Source organism: Aplidium turbinatum, chromosome 3 (assembly GCF_918807975.1).
Source record: "Aplidium turbinatum chromosome 3, kaAplTurb1.1, whole genome shotgun sequence".
Classification (NCBI taxonomy): domain Eukaryota; kingdom Metazoa; phylum Chordata; class Ascidiacea; order Aplousobranchia; family Polyclinidae; genus Aplidium; species Aplidium turbinatum.
This window is the reverse complement of record NC_137474.1, coordinates 47,163,411-47,184,161: the sequence shown is the minus strand read 5'-3', so window position 1 is coordinate 47,184,161 and position 20,751 is coordinate 47,163,411. Positions and strand designations below refer to the sequence as shown.

General features: G+C 41.0%; 2 protein-coding genes across 2 annotated transcripts; one reads left to right on the top strand and one right to left on the bottom strand.

The window, feature by feature from the left end:
* Positions 1-5,201: 5,201 nt before the first annotated feature.
* LOC145766881 (uncharacterized) lies at positions 5,202-8,635 on the top strand. Its single transcript, XM_082578581.1, has 6 exons — positions 5,202-5,364; positions 5,449-5,629; positions 6,162-6,278; positions 6,863-6,989; positions 7,268-7,459; positions 7,555-8,635. Exons 1-6 carry the CDS (start codon positions 5,202-5,204, stop codon positions 8,494-8,496), a joined length of 1,722 nt encoding a protein of 573 aa, XP_082434707.1. The 3' UTR covers positions 8,497-8,635.
* Positions 8,636-8,742: 107 nt separating this feature from the next.
* On the bottom strand, positions 8,743-19,485 carry LOC145766880 (follistatin-related protein 5-like). The gene is made up of 17 exons (XM_082578580.1): positions 19,411-19,485; positions 18,835-19,041; positions 18,349-18,463; positions 17,754-18,274; positions 17,365-17,488; positions 13,992-14,146; positions 13,458-13,589; positions 12,692-12,833; positions 12,311-12,463; positions 12,120-12,244; positions 11,188-11,394; positions 10,615-10,830; positions 9,643-9,838; positions 9,450-9,571; positions 9,286-9,382; positions 9,068-9,191; positions 8,743-8,996 (listed from the first exon to the last, which is right to left on the bottom strand). Exons 1-17 carry the CDS (start codon positions 19,483-19,485, stop codon positions 8,864-8,866), a joined length of 2,844 nt encoding a protein of 947 aa, XP_082434706.1. The 3' UTR covers positions 8,743-8,863.
* Between the last annotated feature and the right edge of the window lie 1,266 nt (positions 19,486-20,751).

The following is a 20,751-nucleotide window of genomic DNA, read 5'->3' as shown; positions in this document are numbered from 1 at the left end:
GTCTCCTCGCCATGTACTGTACTTTAGCCTACTAGCTTTCATAGTCATGCCTTTGCCCTTTTTACAGCGTTGATGTAACGTTACTTCGCCAATGAACGTTCAGGTGCGGGTGCAATATTTAGTTTGTTAAGCTTCTATATGCAGGAGGCAAACTTATCCAGCTTTTTGTACAAATTGCTTGCGGTTGTAATGTTTAGACCTAAGTGTTAGTTTTTGTAGTGTAGGCCTAACTGAATATCTCAGAATGAATATTCATGACGAATTAAATATTTAGACAACTATTATTCCATGTCTAACACTGGATTTTGGTCCTGCAACGTTAAAATTAAGATTGTTCATGACTTCTAAACATTAAATGGATGTATGATCACGACAAAGGCGAAGCACAATTTGACAGATTTTTATGTTTGATTTGTTTTGAAAATGCTCTCAGAGCGCACCAAATTGGAAGTGTTTTTCAAAAATTTCTGGGGGAGGCCCCCCAGACCCCCCGCTGGAAGTGTTGCCTTCGGCAACACGCCTTCGGGCTTCGCCCGACGGTTACGCCCTTCGTGCCTAGGCCTACTACCTTGCTGCAGCATATTTACAAGTTGCTTTCCCAACGGTTTAAGCCACCGAACGTCACTGGCGTTGATCGACTAATTGTGTTGCTACGGTATTCTAACATAAATATGAACAACATGTAACGCTGGATACTGGGTACGAAATGCGTTCTTTTCTAGCATAAGAGTCACCCTACCTAAAATTTTATTAGTGCGGCCTGTTACAGCTCTCTTTAGTGCCAAAGTGGCCCGCATGCAAAAAAGGTTGGTGACCCCTGGTCTATAGGTTTCCAGTTAGTGCATGTTTATATCTCCAAACATTTAGCTCAAACCTCAAGAGCTAATTATTTTGTTTGTGAATTGCTTCAAGTCCGACGAGGATATCCATCGAGTTGTGGCAAAGGTTGCTTTGAAACCGCAATGCCAAACACTGGCGGCATAGTAGACTCATTTATGAACTCTCCTCTGCCTTGCCGTTTCATTCTTATTCGTTTCTTTATTTCAATTTTTCTGTATATAGATCAGTTCTGTAGTTTCAATTCATGTAGATTAGAACATCAGTCAGTTGGTCACTTGATAAGGACTAATATGAGTATGGCCGAAAATGTTTAAAAAGATTTTCGCGTTATTATATTATGTTCCGCCATTGCTGAGAAATTCCGCCATTGAGAAATTCCGCCATTGCTGCACGAATGTGCTGAAGACAACGCAATAGAAACAAAATATTCCATTGTTCTTCCTGCTTTCGAATTTGCTAACCCGGAGCTTTGCGCGATTCGCATTTGCAAGCTGTAGTTAACAATCGTCATAAACTAAATTATTTAAAGTGATATATTTTATTAAATAAACTGAAAATGCCATTATTATAGCGAAACCGCCACTTCAGCAAATGATGTTAATAGATTAGATTGTTGTGCAAATGCCAGCATTCGATGAGTGCAAATTATTAGTAGCTACCTGTTTAAAGTGAATAGGTTTGTTTAAACCAGGGGTCACCAAACTACGGCCCGCGGGCTGGAACCGGCCCGCGAACTGATTTCATCCGGCCCGCCACGTGCTGCGGAAATTTTAGCTGCACTAAAACTGTTAAGGAAAAAAGTTACCAAACTTTTTGTAAAGGACTGACGTTGCTGTTTATCATTAGGCCACCACAAATGGGGTCAGCCTAGGCCAAATTGGGAAAGATGTAGTGTTTTTTAAGAGCACAATAACTTTTCCAGCAACCTTTCGATTTTCATCACAACTTTGCTATTCCACCGCTGACTTTGTTATTTAGCCTATTGTGCTTAATTCAAGTCAATGGAGATTCTAAATAGTTGTAGCCCAGGGGCGCCGAAACGATTTTTGACTGGGGGGGCAAGATTACGAAAAAAGGGCACTTTTTTTTACTAAAAGGCAAATTTTTTGTCAAGTTTTAAGATAAGATATAGCGATAATGCTAATCTATCAGCTCACTATGTATTGAGTAATGATAGCCTACAAGTGTCCGGTATACAAAGAAGGGCATCATGCTATGTTATAATGATGTAACCTACTGTCAAGCCTTAAAGCAGCCTGCGGCCATGGCCGCTAAGTAGTGCTTGAATGACCGCTAGTGCTACCTCCTCAATCGGCCAAGTTTGGCCGCCGGTCTCTTCTAACCAATTATTTAATTTCGCAATAGAGTGATTGTAGATTAACTGTCAAAAATATGTAGTATCAAAGAGTGGCGCAAAATTAAGTCAGCGAGTCATAATCGCCACTGTTGCATTGTGCGGGGATATTTGTTATTGATGGAATATATCCATCTGCGATCACCAGCGCTGTAAGTCTTGTTTGTAATTCTCGACGTTTATTTCAACAAAGTCTTAATCCGAAGTGCTAATTTACATCGGCTGGCAATATTGTCGTTTTTATGTCAATTTGATGTTGTCGGACATTGAATCGTTGTTAAAAAGGAGAACTAGGTTGGTTGACATCCAAGAGGAAAACATTTTTTGATCATATTTTGCAAAAATTATGCTTCTTTTAGTAATGTCCTTCACATCATTGAAATACTTATTTTATTACCTTGCCGTCATCGTCAACACAATCATGTTGAGCGTTGTTTTTCGTTGCTAAAAAGAATTCTAGGGGAGTGGCGAACTTCTTTAAAATCAGCCACATTGGAGACACTCGTGCGAGTGTCGTTAGATGGTCCCGCAGTACTGGATTACAATCCCGATAAAGCAGTTATTGCGTGGTGCAACGATTCTATTGTAGGACGTTGCCCAGCAGGCCCAGACTTCAACAACCCTAAGTGATCATTTTACCATTGTTGCAAGTTCAATTCTATTTACTTGCGCTATCGTTATTTTTATTTTGTATTTTGGCCTCCAAGCACACAGATTTGGCCGCCGAAAAGGAGCTTCCGAAAAAAAACGAGTTTTAAGGCCTGTACTGTGTTGCAAAATTTTCTGCTGTAAATATTATTTTGAGGCAAAAATAAAAGATTATAATTAGGCTAAAATCGAATAGCAGAAATTGTTATATTGCAAAATGTGCAGTTGCTTACATGACTTTAAAAGGGCACCATTGCCCCCCTTGCCCCTCTATCTGCAGAAAAATTGAGGGCAGGGGGGGCGGATGCCCCCCCTGCCCCCCGCTTCCGGCACCCCTGTTGTAGCCTATAGGCTATCTTTTTGCAATGTGCATCCGGCCCGCAGCAGTTAATCTCGCAGCAATCCGGCCTTCAAAGAAAAAAGTTTGGTGACCCCTGGTTTAAACGATATAATAAGTAACTGTAACTTGCAAGTTTGGTAGTGTTTATGAAAATACTTTTATAATTACGTTGTATTTGTAAGTTACCTGTCCTCTTGTAGGGGTCACGACCTCTTTTAGGGGTCATGATCTCTTGTAAGGGTCACGACCTCTTGAAGGGGTCACGACCTCTTGTAGGGGTCATGATCTTTTGTAGGGATCATGACCTCTTTTAGAGTGGTAATACTTGATGTGACAATTTAATGTTTTGTAGACAATATACGAATATTTCACAAACTCTAACTTGACGTCACACCATCAGTTCAGTTCAGTTGTTTTTATTTCTGACCATCATATCAAAAACAATACACGTCAACATAGCAAAGGTCGAGAAAAAGGTAGAAGCGACAAAACGCGAACGTTGAAACGTGCTTGTTACCGAAGTAAGTTATTGAGTTGAAAAAAAATTGGCACGGTTGCTAAGCGTGGATCGCATGCACTGGATAATTGAAATCCCATTAAAACAAATTATTGCATGGAAGGTTTGAATGCCTTCGGGCGTTTATATAACGTTGCGAGATTATTGACTTTTGTTGGAGTTAAAGCCAAACGCTGCCAAGTGTTTAGTTTCGACGGATTTACACCAAAGTCCTGTGGAATGTCAGATAGATGATGACGTCACCACCAGGGACGTGCAGTCAGGGGAGGCAGGTGAGGCAGTGCCTCACCTGCCAACATTTGGCAAAGCAAAATTTATATCAAAGAAATGGTTATCACAGAATAAATATTATTTGTTAAAAAGTAGTAAATATTGCATGTTTTCAGGTGCTTTAATTTGTGTGAATTGCTGTAGTCGTGCCCCCTTTCCCCCAAATTTTACGTTTCTACACCCAAACTGTGCTTTAATTTGTTTCTGTTTCTGTGGCGATATTCATATCGAGCGTTCACGTGGTCAAAATTGTTGAAATACGCGAGGAGAGGCAACGCCAAGCTGTGCCTCACTTCAGATCAGAAAACTTCCATACACTGCATTATGCGTGCCTTTTTCTTTCGCAAAGTCGCCCAGAAATCATCATGAACAATTTAGCTACGATTTGAGGCTTGCCTCAAATGTGACGTCACAGCTATGAAACCTTTTTCCTCAAGCTGGAATGCCGGCATAGTACGAGGTATGTGCCTTCTTGCAGTGTAAAGGATTGTTTCTTATAAAATTTAACTAAAAAATGGAGGAAGATTAGTATCAAATCTGAGAGATTTTAAAAAAATAAACTTTCAATCCAAAGTTGAAGTCATAAATAAAGAAAGACCGGTTCTAAATTTATAAGGTTTGCATCAGACGACTGAACAAAAAAAATAACTTGCAACTTTCAAGGAGATTGCTACTCAAAAAAGAAGTGGCTGTGTGGCTATGCTTTAAAAATTGCCTTTTCTGCTTTCCCTGTCTCTTGTTTTCAATATCTAGTGATAATGTTAGGACTAAAGAAGGGTCTATATAACAAAGTCACAAATGTTTTAGTCCAAAAGGATAGGCGCATGGATTTTATTTTTAATAAATGTGAAAGCATGCTGCTAATTTTTTTGCTTAGTATGATACCGTTTTTGTTGTTAAAAAATTTTATTGTAAAAGTGACTTGAAAAAATTAGTGCCTCACCATCTAGGAACCTCACCGCACGTCACTGGTCACCACAAACACTCTCGTCAGCGCGCGCATCGCTGCTAAGGAAGAAGCGCAAAGTTTCATGTAACTCGTAAGCGCAGAGTGTTTGTGTTTGCAGAAGACTTCAATAGATTCCTGATTGTTGCCGCCGATGGTCATCACGCTTCGTGTTTGTTTCAGGTCATTGTTTCGTAATAAAGGTGTAGTAAAACTAATCAAAGCTGTATTTCCCGCGGTTATGCTCGCGATTTGCTGAACAAACCTTAAAACAAGGAATTTCCACATGCACATCCTCCACTGGAAGGCGCGCCTACTTCTGACCATCTTCTTGCATTGGAAATATCCAAGGTTGTCATGGGCAACGAGGTTGGCATGCCAACAAGAAATTCGAGCCAGGCCATCGGGCGTTGTGGTCGTTAGTCATCACCAGCTCCCTCCAGCGCCAGGTTTGTTTGCTCACAATTGTTGCCGATTGTTGCTGATCGCTTTGATAAGTGTGACGTGAGCTCATCAATTCCTTTGATTCTCAGGCACTCGTGACGTCATGGCAACGTTACGATCAGAACGCCGTGCTTCACCGCGAGCAGATCTTTGTTGCGGGGATCGCGCCTTCAGTTCGGAGGTTGGGACTTGTTGCCTCGGCAGGACGATCAGCAATAGAAGGAAGGTTTGTTGTCTGGATGGAACAACCGTTCCGGTTGACAGCACATGGTGAGTCATGAGCTGACACAGAGTTGCCCACTAAACTTTTAGCAATGTATTTGTGGACGATTGTAGCTTCCACACAACTTTCATGGCTGCTGTCTTTCATGGCTGCTTTTCATGGCTGCTTAATGTTTCTGGAGCGTTGGAAGTGCTTGAATAATATGAATGTTGCGTAGTTGTTAGTTACATCTTGAAATAACAGCAGATCCAAATTTTCTGGATTTTCGGGGAATGATAAGTGATTTATATCAAGTGATTCATTCATAATATTCGCACCAATATAATTGACCTTTCAGTGCGAAATCATTGAATTGTTCAAAAGAAGCAAATCCAAACAAATCGCTTGCCAGCCTTCTGCCCTTAGGGTTGTTTATGTATTTCCTTCTGAACTAATATGTTTGTTTATGAAAATCCTCGTTGAATAACTTAAATAAGCTTGAGAAAAAAATTAAAAGTGGAAAATATTTAATTGTGCACTGACGAGTTTGTTCGACCTGCAGCGTCTAATTGTGCACTGACGAGTTTGTTCGACCTGCAGTGTCTGCCACCCGCCTTCTGATTGGATAATCACTGAAATGGAAATTATTCTAGAACTGGAAGGACGATACATGGATCTCATAGAAACGGCGTCGCTACAAATAACATCATTGAAACAGTTGAGTGACGTCACTGTGAGGCTACCATGGCATTAAGGTTTTTATATTTTGAGAACGGGAAATCCCGAACTGTAACATTTTAGAAATAATTTAAAAATACTTTTGCAAAGTTATTTTTATCAATTTCGTAAGGCAACAAGCCAAGTGAAAATGGGATAGAAGCAAGTTAAATGAGTTTCTTAGAGATAAAAATCAAGTAGGCTAACTGCACTTCATTCAAAGTAGCAGCAACAGCTTGTCAATAGTTGTTTGTGCAGTTGGTTCCAAGAACAAACCAACTTATTTGCATGCGCTTAAATTGAGTTTTAAGGTGTGAACAACTATGATAGGCATCCAGTTACCGACACGACTTACAGTTTTCACTCATCGTGAGGTCATGGGTCAATAAAATAGTCTACACAACTTTGCCCAAAATTACATCCACATAGCACGTTTTGTCCCCTACTGCCTACGCCATTGGAGTTCAAACTTCCAAAGCTGTCAGATATGATTGATAGCTTCCAAAGCTGTCGGATATGATTGATAGCATCCAAAGCTGTCAAATATGATTGATAGCTTTGGTCAATTCCATTACGATCTACAGGAAAGAGCGTTTCGTCAGCGCTGAGATCGAAAGACTGGACGGTCTCGAGAACCATCTCTATCAATCTTTTCTGGACGAAGTGGGGGTGGGGCATGACCCTAATGAACTAGATTACATCGTCGAACTGGTATGACGTTATACTCACAACTTGCTTTTGATGGCCTTGACATCTGCCTATTAGCGTGCTACACATTAGGTGACGCATTTGGAAAGGTTTGTGCCAGACGAAACTAAATCACATCGCTGACTAATATGCAGATGTTTGGTTACGAGCAAAATACTAGCAACTTATTTATCATCAGATGGTTTGCCTCTTTTGTTGTATCCTTGTGAAGTCGGGAGTCCCTGGCGCGGTGCCATTGTTGGCTAGGTCGAACTGCAGATGACTTTTTTTTATTTTTTTAGATTGCTTTCTTAAATATCAACGAAGCTAACATGGACGGCGCAAACAAAGGACTGCGATTGCTAGATAAAGCCACGCAACGACTCGGCAATGACGTCATCAACAACGAAGAAGCCACGTCATTGAAAAGATTGCGTCGCGAAATCGAGACAATGAACTCAACAATTCTGACTGCAGATTCTTTAGCTCAAGTTGTGAGTTTGATGTAAATATGTAACAATTCTAAATTTCTGCCAAAGAGTAACGTCACAAACAAATCAATTGTTTTGACGCGACGATGTCGTTGCAGGTTCGCTCCGAGTTAGCGATGTCGTTGGAAGAGAATGAACGTAAGACTGTGATCGAAGAAATTCTATTTGAACGTGATCAGATTCTCTTGACCATCAAGGAAAAGGAACGAAGCATGAGGATGTTGCTGAATAGGATGATCATTCTGAAAAGATTAATCTCGATTTTACATTCAGACTATGACCTTTTGGTGAGCACACGAAGATACTTAGACCAAGTCCTAGATCATGTCTTCACCATGGAGAAAAATTTTGAAGAGGAACACGAAGAGATACTCAACGAGAGCCAGAAGCCAGCAAGAGCAGAAAGGAAGCGACGAAGTGCAGGCGAAAGCTTAGATGAAACGAAGATAATAATTCCACAGCGAAGAGGAACGGTTCCACCTCCTTTCCTCCTGCAGCTTTATCAGAATCACAGTCCTCCAGGATCAGTCGTGCATTCTCCAATCACCCCAAACTCTTTTACTAATGCACGTCTGGAAGATCGAATAGAAAAAGGAATGCTCCCTCCTCCTCCCACACTCCCATCTACGATCACCATCGATCCTCCATCGACGACAGTCCATCCTCCTTGCAACTTCACTCTTTGGCATCAGTTCATCGCGACGTTTGCACAAAAAACTGACATCATCATGGATGACCTCGCAAAGATTTCATCTATTACGTCACAAGGTAATCAAGCAGAAGAAGCATTTACACGTCACAAACGCAGCAACGGGAGAAGTGATGATGCAAGCGGTGTCATTGTGAAAAAAACAGGCAACAGTATTGATGGCATTACAACCACCGATGACGTCATTTTAGATGAGCATCAATATTACAGTGAGCTGACGTCATACGCTTGGATGGGGGATTTTCAAGTTTTTCAATTCAGCGATAGTTTTATTTCGAACCTCATCGAACTGATGTCGAACAAAAAGCTTGGAATTTTCAATATTTTGTAATTGTGCCGAAATATGTATATTATTGTGTTTGTTTTCGTTATTGATCTTCCTAGAGGAGTTTGATCTGAGATGATGTCATCTCTTATTGCGTCATTGCTGTTTCGTCAATCTTGCCTAAATAAATCTACGTTTGTTTGATTGTAAACTCAGAACTGATGTTGCCTATCTGAATGCGCATCTAATGAGCGATATTGCTACCAAGTGAGCACACGGCTCTTGACACACTTACTTCATAATAATGCATGTCATAAAATACTACGTCACTCACATTACGTCAGACATTCACACCCACAAGTTTGAAATTGCGTCATTCAAACACAACATCCAGCTATGGTTATTGCACACGGCGAGGAACATGTTCGCATCGTCACAACGGTCCATCGGCCCACACGATCACGCTAGCTTTCGTGATGTCATCTAGACGGCATGTGACGTCATTGGTGTCCACGTCGATGATGACGAACTGATTTTCCCCTGACGTAGCAAGATGGCGATCGTACCTAGACAAAATGCCAAAGGTAAAATTTACGTCACATTGAGATTGCAATATAGAGGTTAAAATGGGACATACCAAGAACTTGCCACCAGAGGGCGGTCCAAAACAGGCCAGACGACTTGTGATTGGTCGACAGGTTGAGGTAATCCACCAATCACCTGCACGATTCCAGAGAAAGGATCCAGGTACATGACATCACCTGCGCATTGTGTTTATTGTCACGTCATCATCAAACCCACGGAAGCGCACACAATCGCGTTAGAATCCACGAACCGAGCAATAGATTACGGTACCTTGTGTCTGTGATGAAATGTACACAGTAGAGGAATCGGCGCTAGAGACTTTTGGTTCAAAGGCGACGTCAGACACCCGGAAGTTTGTGTGAATTTCCTAAATTAATCAAATTAAGTGTCATCGCAACTTCATAAACACAACAATGCAACATAAATCTACTCACAATGCTGTTCACGAGGTCCCCCCATTCTGTGACGTTGTATATTCTGATTCGTTGTTCATCTTGCTGCACGCGAACTACGTGACGAGCATCCAATGAAACAAACTCTTGGTTGAAACCGGCTCCTGATTGTATGAGAGTATATTAAATAACTCAAACCTAACGATTGACATTGACCAATTGTGACATCACAAACCTTCACTAAATACACGGCCCGATGCGCATTCAACCATGACACTTCGTTGAGAATCACCATCTACACTTTCGCAGGCCACATCCAGACGGCCTCCGATTGATTGGTACGCCAACCGCTGTGGGACACAGTTGTGGGCGCGAAGATCGATGACGTCATTTTCAAACAACAGGGTTGCCAAGTTCAACTTGTAGATTAACTGAAATAAAGTAAAAGTTAAAATTTAGTGACACTGCTTGAGTCTCAATGTTGTATAACTCACAATAGCTTTATGCGTCATAAACTATATGTTGAAATCACGTAGATGTACGGCTGTCTCTAGGTGCATTACTCCAAGTTAAGATTGGTGTGTTTTAAAAAATGTAAAATATTGCAACTTTTAAAAATAAAAAAATATTTTGCGATGTTGTTGTGTGTTAATTTTTATATCTTTGTCAAAATGAAAGCTGTTGTCCAATGTTTTCTGATTCTTCATTTTGTTTCATTGAAATTTGTTTTTGCTTCGTTTGTGCTGCATAGAATGTGGTCCTATGGTGCTGCAGGAAATGTGGTCCTATGGTGCTGCAGGAAATGTGATCCTATGATGAATCATGATATAATTTCTTTACAACAAAATTTGATGATTCTAACTTATTTGTTCCAAATCTTTCTTCTTGTTGTCAACACTTTGAAATCAGCTTGCACCCTCCCCCTTTTAAAAGTCAATGATCAACAACAACCCAAAATCCAAGCTAAAACCCCAATAGGCAGTAGGCACATCACACTTTCTAACATTAATGACTCGCCATCCACGTACTTTCCAGAAACACGTTTTGCAACCTTAAGTAGTGCGAGACCTCCTAGTTAAGAATCAATGTTCTAACCAATTAAACCCAAACAAGTCAAATGTTTCGACAAATGTATAATTGTGTGCGTCACCTGATAACGCCACAGACGCTTTTGACAATCACTTCCGAGCTCTCAGCGTCCGCTTACCTGCTGACCGATGTGGGAAACGAACCCGTGTTGCGAACGCGCGTTCATAGCGCCCTCTCGAGGTACAAAGAAAATCTTTACTGGTTGATCGATTGTTGTACCGCCATCCAGCGGTTGTATTTGGAAGGCGGCGTGCACCCCGAGCACCCCCGCCGCGTGGATCACCTGGAGAGTAGATCGCTCTCTGGACGCGTCGACCCAGCAGTGCACGAACACCTGAAACAATTAAGGTTTGTTGCAAAAGAATTAGTGAAGGAATCACACAACAATCCTAAACACATTGGACGCTGTTTCACTTATTATTTGCTTCCTCATTTGTTTAAACTTCCACAGTGTTTGTTCAAGTAACAAGCACAACGATATTTTGTTTTCAAAGATTCGAAAAAGTTGTTGTTGCAAACCTTGCATGATGCTATATTTTCATGACGATTGTACTTTCAACATTTAGACAACAAACGAAATAAGGAGTTTCTTTCTTTTTGCCAACATGGCAGTAGGAAATTGAGGGAGAGCATTGTTATGTCACTGTGGCTTACGCAGGTTGTTATAACAAATTCTATAAATGGTCCGAACCTGATCCGTGGATGGGACGTAATGGAGCGATACAGGGAGCGCATCTGTGGCGATAACTTCTAGGATTCTCTGGAGGAGCAAATCCACAACCACAATGCGATTCTCCTCAGGCTGGGCAGCGTAAACAAATCTCACACCGACAGCGACAGCTTGCGACCACTTGCATTTACGCTTTCCATCACTTGATGACGCTCTACACAACTTGTTCTGAAAGATGGGTTGGGAGTCACGTGACAAAATTACTTGTTGCTTCTATTCACTCCGATCTTATTTCGGAGCCATGTTTGTGGTCGGAATTTCGAGATCCCGACCAAGCTCCTCCACCTGGAGGAAACACTGACATTTGGAGGATGTCTCGACAAAGGAAGCCACATTATTGTCAACTAAAACTGAGATAGCACATGCACATGACCAGGGAACTGTGTTCCGAATGCTAGTGCAATTCGCTGTTACCACAGCGAACTCGCAGCATCAGGCTAAATCAGGTCGTTAATATCTATATTGTGAAGTAAGTAACGATCATGCTGCTAAAAGCGAAACTCAATCAATTGTAAAACTGGGATGTCTTGGATTCAGAAGCGCCATCGACTGGCCAACACCAGAAGAAACATTTGTATAAGGTCAACGTTGAGATCATAAACATAGAACCGCTGATAGTTGTTGGGTAGGACACCCAGTAATTGATGAAGACACCCGCTGATTGAGGAAGACACTCGGTGATTGAGGAAGATACTCGGTGATTGATGCGGATACCCAGTGTTTGAGGATACCTAGTGGTTAATGAGGACTCAGGAAATGATTTTAAGGGATTCTCGGAAGGAGCAATTTGAAAGTATCTTTGCTTGCATTTCAAATTAAAGAGAATAACCACCAGTGACCATCTAACTCGATGCTGTCGATAGTCAATGGTTCGAATACCAGGATGGGCTCACCTGCTTGAGCAATCCAGGTACCGGCTCAGATGCGCCGATCGAGCGGACGACCATGCAAGCTCTCGCGTCGGTGATTGTGACGCCGCCTTCGTGAAAGACAAAGTACGACGATTTTCGTTCCATCCCTGAAATGAACCAAGTGATGAGCGTCGTGATAGGATCACTTCATCAGTGCATCTATGGATAGTTACCATGGGAAGATGCTGCTTCCTGATTTGTGACGTCACTATGTACAATGACAGTGGCTATTCCTTCACTCTCCCCCGCAGGATTGGTACCAAGGCAAGTGTACGCGGCGCTGTCCCTCACTTTCGCGTTATTGATGTGAAGCTCCGTGTTGTTTCCTGTGGAGCAAATTAAAAATTATGTTTCGGAAAAAGTTCTTTGTTGCCACACAACGTGAGGCAATTCTTCCAAATGCTCTTGAAAGGATTCTCCGATCTACGGCTGCCGGTGGATGATTTCGATGGTTCCGCAGGGAAGTGTTTCCAATGTGGGAATAAATAAGAAACATGGAACCATTGTTGGAAATACCTCATCAAGGGAGTTAGGGATGCTCCAGATGGACTCACCCATGAACAAAAACCTCCCGCCCTCCTCTTCCAATGTCTCTCCATCCAGTAGCCACGTGATTCGTGGGGTGGGCAGACCAGTGACGTGACATGCAATTGTGACACTGCTTCCTTCGACCCGATGCTGCATCGTCGGATAAACCTGCAAGGATGAGGGAAGGTGTTACAATGTAGCCAGGATGTCACAGAGGCTGTGGGAAATTGTTACAAAGGTGGTGGGAAGATGTTAGAGATGAGAAAATGTAAGCATGTTAAAGATGAAAAGATGGGAGGATGTTAAAGATGAAAAGATGGAAGGATATTAGAGAAGAGAAGTTGGGAGGATCTTAAAATTGAAAAGATGGGAGGATGTTAGAGAAGAGAAGATGTAAGGATGTTAGAGAAGAGAAGGTGTAAGGATGTTAAAGATGAAAAGATGGGAGGATGTTAGAGAAGAGAAGGTGGGAGGATGTTAAAATTGAAAAGATGGGAGGATGTTAGAGAAGAGAAGATGTAAGGATGTTAAAGATGAAAAGATGGGAGGATATTAGAGAAGAAAAGATGTAAGGATGTTAAAGATGAAAAGATGGAAGAATGTTAAAGATGAAAAGATGGGAGGATGTTAGAGATGGGTCAACATGCCTATCCTCGTTCAACCAATCAGACGTTCAGCTCCATCTGCACGATTCGGCACTGTTAATGCATGCAACCCTAAGTTTGCCTGTCTGACGTTACTTTAGGTTGAATTTAAGCAAGCCAATAAACAAAAATCCCTTGAAGCACTCACCTGTACTGTGGGTCGGGAAATAACCGAAACTATATGGGTTTGGTAAACGTATGTGTGCGTTCGCGCGTGACAGGTGTAGTTTCCCGCGTGACGTGGATGGATTTCGTTGAAGCGAAGTCGTGAGCCCGACACCTATAAAATACCTTGAAAAGTTTATCATTACAATTCGCTGATTTGGCCACGTTGGCACACAACGTTGGCACACACGCTGGCACACAAGAGAGGCGCTTTTTTGCAAAGGATTTCTTTAGAGTCCGTCTCTTTTATGACATATTGACATCTCATTATGACCTCTACAAGACACTTTGTGTAAAAGTTATGAAAAGTTGCGTCTTGATTGGTCAAGCTTTTGAAATTGCATGCAATCTGTACAGCATCGGGAGAAGAAAGTTTTACTCAACTCGACGAATCAATTGTTGAAGTTTACCAAAAATAGATTTAAATTATTTCTAAATAACGGTGCTGGCCTTCATCCTCCAAGCAACATTGTATTAAGCCGTTTAGAAGATAAAAGAATCCACCAAACTATCTTGCCTGAATGCTGTTGCCTGTAGCAACGTCATATCCATGGTGACGCCATACCGGCATTGTCTCTCCTTGGATACCGCACTCAAGCGTGAAACTTTCACCGTATACTGCCCTCTCGTGTACGATTTTGTCCTCGATTGGCAAACGCAGAATAGAGATGTCTAAAAAGATAAATATATTGCATTGATCTGATGCAAATTCAACGTTTTGTCAAATTTAACTTTTTATGTTGCTCTCCAATGTTCGGGAATGTTTGATAAGATTCTTGAAGACAATCTCTTTGTTTAAAGTTTCCAAGCGTCCAATCGGTTCCACCCGTATAAAATATGCACAAGGTCGGTGACATCACAATGAAGTTATCGATCGGGCTGCGATGTAGCGAGTTAATGGAAGCGACGATCGATCCACATCTGACGTGTGGTGGAAACTTTCAACTTTAAAACTTATATACCCAACAAAAACTTTCCTTTGTCTCACGGCAAAGTTAACTATTTGGAAACTTTTCGTCTAAAGAACATGGCTAATGAGAAGTTAAACTGACAAATTCTTAAGTTTAAACTTTCAACCAAAAACATCAATTTTGATTTCAGTCGATTTTAATATTTTTAAGTTGACCAAAGCATTCTTTTTGTTGTTTACTGAGTTCATAAGTTGTTCTTCACTCAAATAATGATATTCCCAGTAATGATCTACCAGTAATCGTGACTTAGGTTCGTTTTTGTTTTGTCACTAATTTTGTTTAGTAAATTATTAACCCTCTGTCTACCGTGGGTTCCAATGGACCCCAAAACAAATTTCGCTCTGCGATTTCTCAGGACATATAGCAGATGCGATATTGATATACCTTGACTTTTCACAGCTTTGCTTGATCTTTACGACGATATAATAATTATTGATCTCAAACAAAATTTGGTAGCATAGAAAAAAATAATAGCATCTTGTACCGTGGGGTCCAACGGACCCCAAGCCTGCTGCATTCAAAGTAATCTTGTATCACATCAGCACTAAAAGAGTAGTCGACACTATTGACAGAATTTTTAGGAAATACAGTTCCAAAAGAATGACGAGAAGATCGCCGAAACTCTGCTACAGAACATGCCTGCTACAAATGATGTTGAGAGCGTCTTGGGCATGGTCACTGATGTTGAGGAAAGGGTTTCTGCTCCAAGTAGTGAGAACGAGTTGGACAAAGCAATTAAAGTCACTCATGCTTACTGTTCTAAAGTTCGAGATATGGCCAAGAAGTCATTGTCTACCAAAAAGCTGGACACAACCACAAAATCATTTTTAAGAAATGTTAAGTGGTAAACTAATACAAAAAATGAAAAAAAAACTGTCTTGAATTATTTAATGGGTAATTACAGTGGTCAGTGGTTGAGAGTTAAGTGGTAAGCCAAAGTGCAAAAACAATAAAGCTTGTCTGTAATTAAACAAAAGTTGCTTGTATTTTAAATTTTGTGTTATTTGTGAATTAGTGTTGTATATTACACTAAAAGTTGAACATTACACATTTATGGGGGCCACATTTGGTCAAAAATGTGTTTTTTGCATTTTTTTCAAAAATTAAATGGCTTAGACCCCAAAACTCTCTGGAAGTTAGATAGGAAACCATGCATTTTGCTTCTTCAAAGCCAAGTTTGAGCATTCTAGGCCTACCGGTTGCTGAGATACAGCCAGATTGGCCGATTTTGACCCGGCGGGGGGTACCGGCCCACTGCTAGGGCGTCAAATGTGGACCAATCTCAACAAAACTTGGCAAGGTGTCATTTTGGATCATAATGCAGAGGTCTAAACAAGAAAAAATTTAAAAATCAAAATTTAGTTTTTTTTGGGTCACCCTAAGGCCCAATATGCGTTTTTTAGCCAAATCCAAATGCCAAATCTCTCAGTAGTTCATCTATTGCTCAAAAATAAACCAATTCCGTATCAGTTTGGTTTGTGCATGGGCTACTGCATGACTTATTTGTCAAATTTCCAATATTTTTGGTTTTTCTACAGTGTTTATAAGTAATGACTTTTGTAGTCTGCTACGTCCTTTTCTATTGAGCTTTAATTTCATCATCGGAGCTGATTTTTTTTGTCCAAAACAAGTATTTGGAAATTTGGGGTCCAATGGACCCCAACGGTGAAACTTGTATATATATTTTTTGCGGTAGACAGAGGGTTAAAAAAGAAGTACAGTATCAGCTTCCATCACTGAACAATGAACACATCGTTTGAACGCTAGGAGCAAACTAGGTAATGACATCACCCATCGTGTAATGACGTTTTGTTCATGTGACATTATTATCGGCACAAAGGTATCATTGCCACCACAAGCGGAAACCAAAAACATTTTATCTTTTTTGATTGGCAACCCTGTATAGTGAGAAGTGACAGCCACTTTAACAAGTCGAAATTCTGCCACTGACTACAATGCAACCGCCATCCAATCAGAACATGTTATAAGGCTACCGTCCAATTGTGACCCTTATAGCACTCATCCAGAGAGTTAATGCTTGTTTTAAACTTTATTTGATAATTACAGAAGAAAAAGAGCAATAGCAGCGGTGGGAATCGAACCCGCGTCAATGAAATGACTACTTTCTAGCCCTAACCCCTAAGCCAACCAGCTGACAAAAAATCCATCGCTTAATTTGCTTTCTATCATCTTCTTTTCGCCATTTTTTACGTCACTTAAACCGCAGCTTATGATTGGTTGGCGGTTTCATTCTAGTCATTTTCAGTGGCAGAATTTCGACTTGTTAAAGTAGCTACCGTGACAAGTTAGGACTCCGCGCTGGATGAAGTTATTTTATTGTTTCAGCCACGTCATCATTTCTAAGAAAAGTCTGGTATCTTTGTGCAATTCCAATTTTTAAAACAAATTTAGAAAAATTGATCACGCTGTTTTTGCGCAAAAAGTTCTCCTTGCGTTATCAATATTATGTCATAATCAAAGTGTACAAGCACCGTCTATTGCGCGCACGCGCAGTACTAAACTTTCAATCGATCAAAAAACAATTTAAATAATTGATAACATCACGTGACAAAGACTCGTTGCTTAGGAGAGGTAGCCGACGTGTTCTTTAGTTTATGACGTATCAAACCATGGGCGCCTCTACACGACGACGGCAGAAACATGGTCAAGTACAAACCACCACTGAGATATATCACCATTCACTGAAAATGATTACCGAATGAAACCAAGTTATCAAAGCAAGTGGTTGGTCAGATGTCACTGGGACACCGGTCACTCCCACCGCCCGGCCAACTGGAGGATGAAGATGGAGGACCCCAGTGAGGCAAGGAGAAACTTTCATTGCAGGAAGAACGTAATGGAAGTTGGACACAGGATAAATGCATTACAAATGTAGGAGGGATGAGGAAGAGGACTTACTGTAAAGCTTGAAAAGTTCATAGATTCCAAGAACACCATCTTTGTTGTAATCCCCAAAATGAAGAAGATGGTACAACGAGCATGGAGGTGGAAGAATAGAATCCAAATCTTCCATCAGAGAGACCTATCAATGAACGATTACTTCATATATCAAATTCAATGACTTATACAAAAATTGGTACTTAGAAAGTACGTCACATCAAAACGTAGGAAGATTCCAAGCGATTGACTTGGCACACTGGAATGTGGGATTTGCATCATTAAATATGATGGAAAGCTACACATAAGGGCTGCAATGATGGCCATCTTCAAAACATCATGATGCTGTGGTGAAATCTATGGTTTATCTTAAATCTCAAAATGAAACTTTGTTGCTTTGAATTCGTTACCTCGTAAATCTCTTCGCTTCCCACTCTGTCGTCTGCATCTAAGTCGATAAACCTAAACAACTGTTTCACCGTCTCGCCTCTCACGTCACTACTGATGATGTCATTGGTTGACAATGTTGTGTCCATGTCAACTGGCAAATGGAAAGTTCGGTCTCCAATCGCGTCATCGCTGACACTTGCTATGTGAGCTCGTGGCACATGCGCGTCTGAAGTCGTAGTTATGAATGACGTCGTCAATGTTTCGCTTTCGACGTCCGTGGTCACGTCAATACTTGTTCCAGAAGGACGTGCAAGCTTACTGATGTCATGATCGACGTTTGTTTTCGTCATAAGTACCCGATCGTTGTTTGATTGTTTCTTGTGATGATGAGATCGAAGATTCGCATCACGCTTAGCACGTGATGACGTTTCTGTTTCTGGTCTGATCACGTCATTGTGACGTGACATGGTGGTGGAAGATTGGTGATATTGCAAAAGAAAATCTTCGAAAAGAATCAATTCATTGACGTCACAAGTCGATCCTGGCAAAGGAAAAGTATTTGTTTACGTCACAATCCCGACTAATTGTAGTAACAATGCAATCGTGACATCATACTTTTGTAAAAACAATCTTTGTGTCTTGCGTCATACACTCGGTCACCAGCGAGGCAAGCTGCCTTGTGCATTTCACATCGATTGATGTAGTATTTCCCGTTCGTTCCACAAAGGGGCTAAAACGCAAAATATTAAACGCATTGACAGCAGCTTCAAACGTTATTACCAAGAAAAATGTCTCAGCAGTATCGAGTCAAGGTTTTAGTTTTTAAGATTTTTCTAGTGAGATTTTGGACTGAGCACTGCTTAAAGTCACCCAAATTATGTGTTTTAAATTCAGTCGTCTAAGATAAAGTTTGAAGAGAATGGGCAGGGGATCATGATCTAATGCCCCCCGACCTCTGCGTCACCAATAGGCGCACCTGTCTCACCCACCAAATTTGTCACTTTTTATTGAGCTCTATGACGACAATCAACCTTTTACTTTGGTTAGACTTTGATTGATGACGCCTGTTGATGTCACTGAGGTGAGAAGGAAACTTGTTACCTTGTCCACGGCTCTGCAATGCTTCCTGCACACGCACGTGGCCTTCCCGGTCAGTCCGTCCACCACGCATCTCTCTCCAGCGTAGCAACGCTTGAACACACATCGATCCTCCTGACGCAAGCGTGACGCCATAGACGGGAAAGAATGGGCGCCAGAAGAGGTGAGAGCGGTTGGCTTGCGATGATGGTCAATGACATCAAGATGATCCTGCAAGGCAAATGGATTGCTTCAAGGTAGATTCATGATGGTTGGGTTGTACAAGTATATCAAAGATAGCTCATCATTGCCATTGTCAGATCATGATGTTAATTACAAGCATGGCCAATGACCATATAAGGTATTAAACAACATTCAACTTCCTTCCCAACAGTGAACTTGGCTTTCTAAGACGGCCGTGAAACCGGCAGCTCTGTCTTCTGAAATATTTAACGGCAATTCCACCACACAATAGCCACCTGCAAGGCGTCTATACACTGTGACGTCATCACGAAGTCAATGAATTATTAAGTACCAGATAGCCTCATCAATAATAAATTACGTCACCAACATAAACCAAAACAGTGTTCTGGCACTAACGTTTGTTGCTTGGATCGGAAAACTCTTCTTCACGTTTGCTTGGAAAGCTCCGTTGAAGATCGCGGTAAAAAGCATGATGTAAATAAACAACTTCATATTGTGATGCACAATCGGGTGTCTGCAAAAAAATCCGATGACGTCACAATAGAAGTGGTGATGCCAATCAAGTCACTGCTACACTTCCTATTGAGCAGGTAACCACTACGTCATTGCATCTCGCGCTAACTGATCCTCCTCTTAATGTAAGAAGGAAACGCAAGAACCACGCTGGAAAGATTAAAATCTAAAAGATTTCAAAACGAGATTTCTCATTGCCTCATTTTTAACCTTCATTGTGTTTCGTCTGAAAGAGTTTGCTTTGAATCTTTATCCTCGGACTGACAGAGCCTTCAATGGGGGATTCCTGGCAGTTTACAATACTTGTAGAGCAGCGGTTCTTAACCTCTTGTTGACACGCCTCCTTTTAACAATGATCACATGTTCTGCGCCCTCCATCTGATTTTGAACAACTGAAACTAAAAGTAATTTTGCTTTTGTTGATCATTGTAGGCTACATGTTAATAGGCTAAAGTACTTGAAATCGATTCTAAGCTGGCCGGTTATTAAGATTGGCAGAGTGAAGTTTTCCGATTGTTGAAGTGTTGTTGATGGAAGCTAGTCTAATCACTAGGTACCGCTGAATGGAGAACAATTGTGAAAATGCTTTGCTCAAGCGCACACCCCGAGAGTCAAACTAACTTCGCTTGATTTAAAGTCACGTGTTTAACTATTGAGCTAACGGGGCGGACTAAACTGCAGTTGTCCGATTTGATGAAGCAGAATACGTTCTACCATCTTTATCAACAATTGCCAACCAAATTTTAGGCTAAAACATTGAAAATTTGGTTAATTTTCTTTGAAAGTTTGTTTAGCTCACCCACTATTCAATTAAAACCATTGAAAATTCGGAAATATTATTTTGAGTTAGTTTCAGTTGGCCTACCTTTCATGTGTCTATGATATTGCGTAAATCTACACGTAGAAAGCTGTAGGCCTAGACTGCCACAAGGGAACTATCGAAAACCGGCCATACCAGCTCACAAAGCAAAACATCTTACGATCATATCTATCCATCACTGACCAAACGTTCCAAAGTCAAAGCTTTCAGTAAAGGGGCTGAAAAAAACGAATTTTGAAAAATGCAATGAAACAAATTTTTCAACTTTGTTGCCAAATTGTTAACGTTTCAACCGTGGTGAATATTACGATTGGTATATTCTGTTTGGACTGTATGCGACTCTTCTAATTCTATTCAATTGTCAGGGAATAAAGTGCCCTGCAGATGGAGCGACTACCTCACAA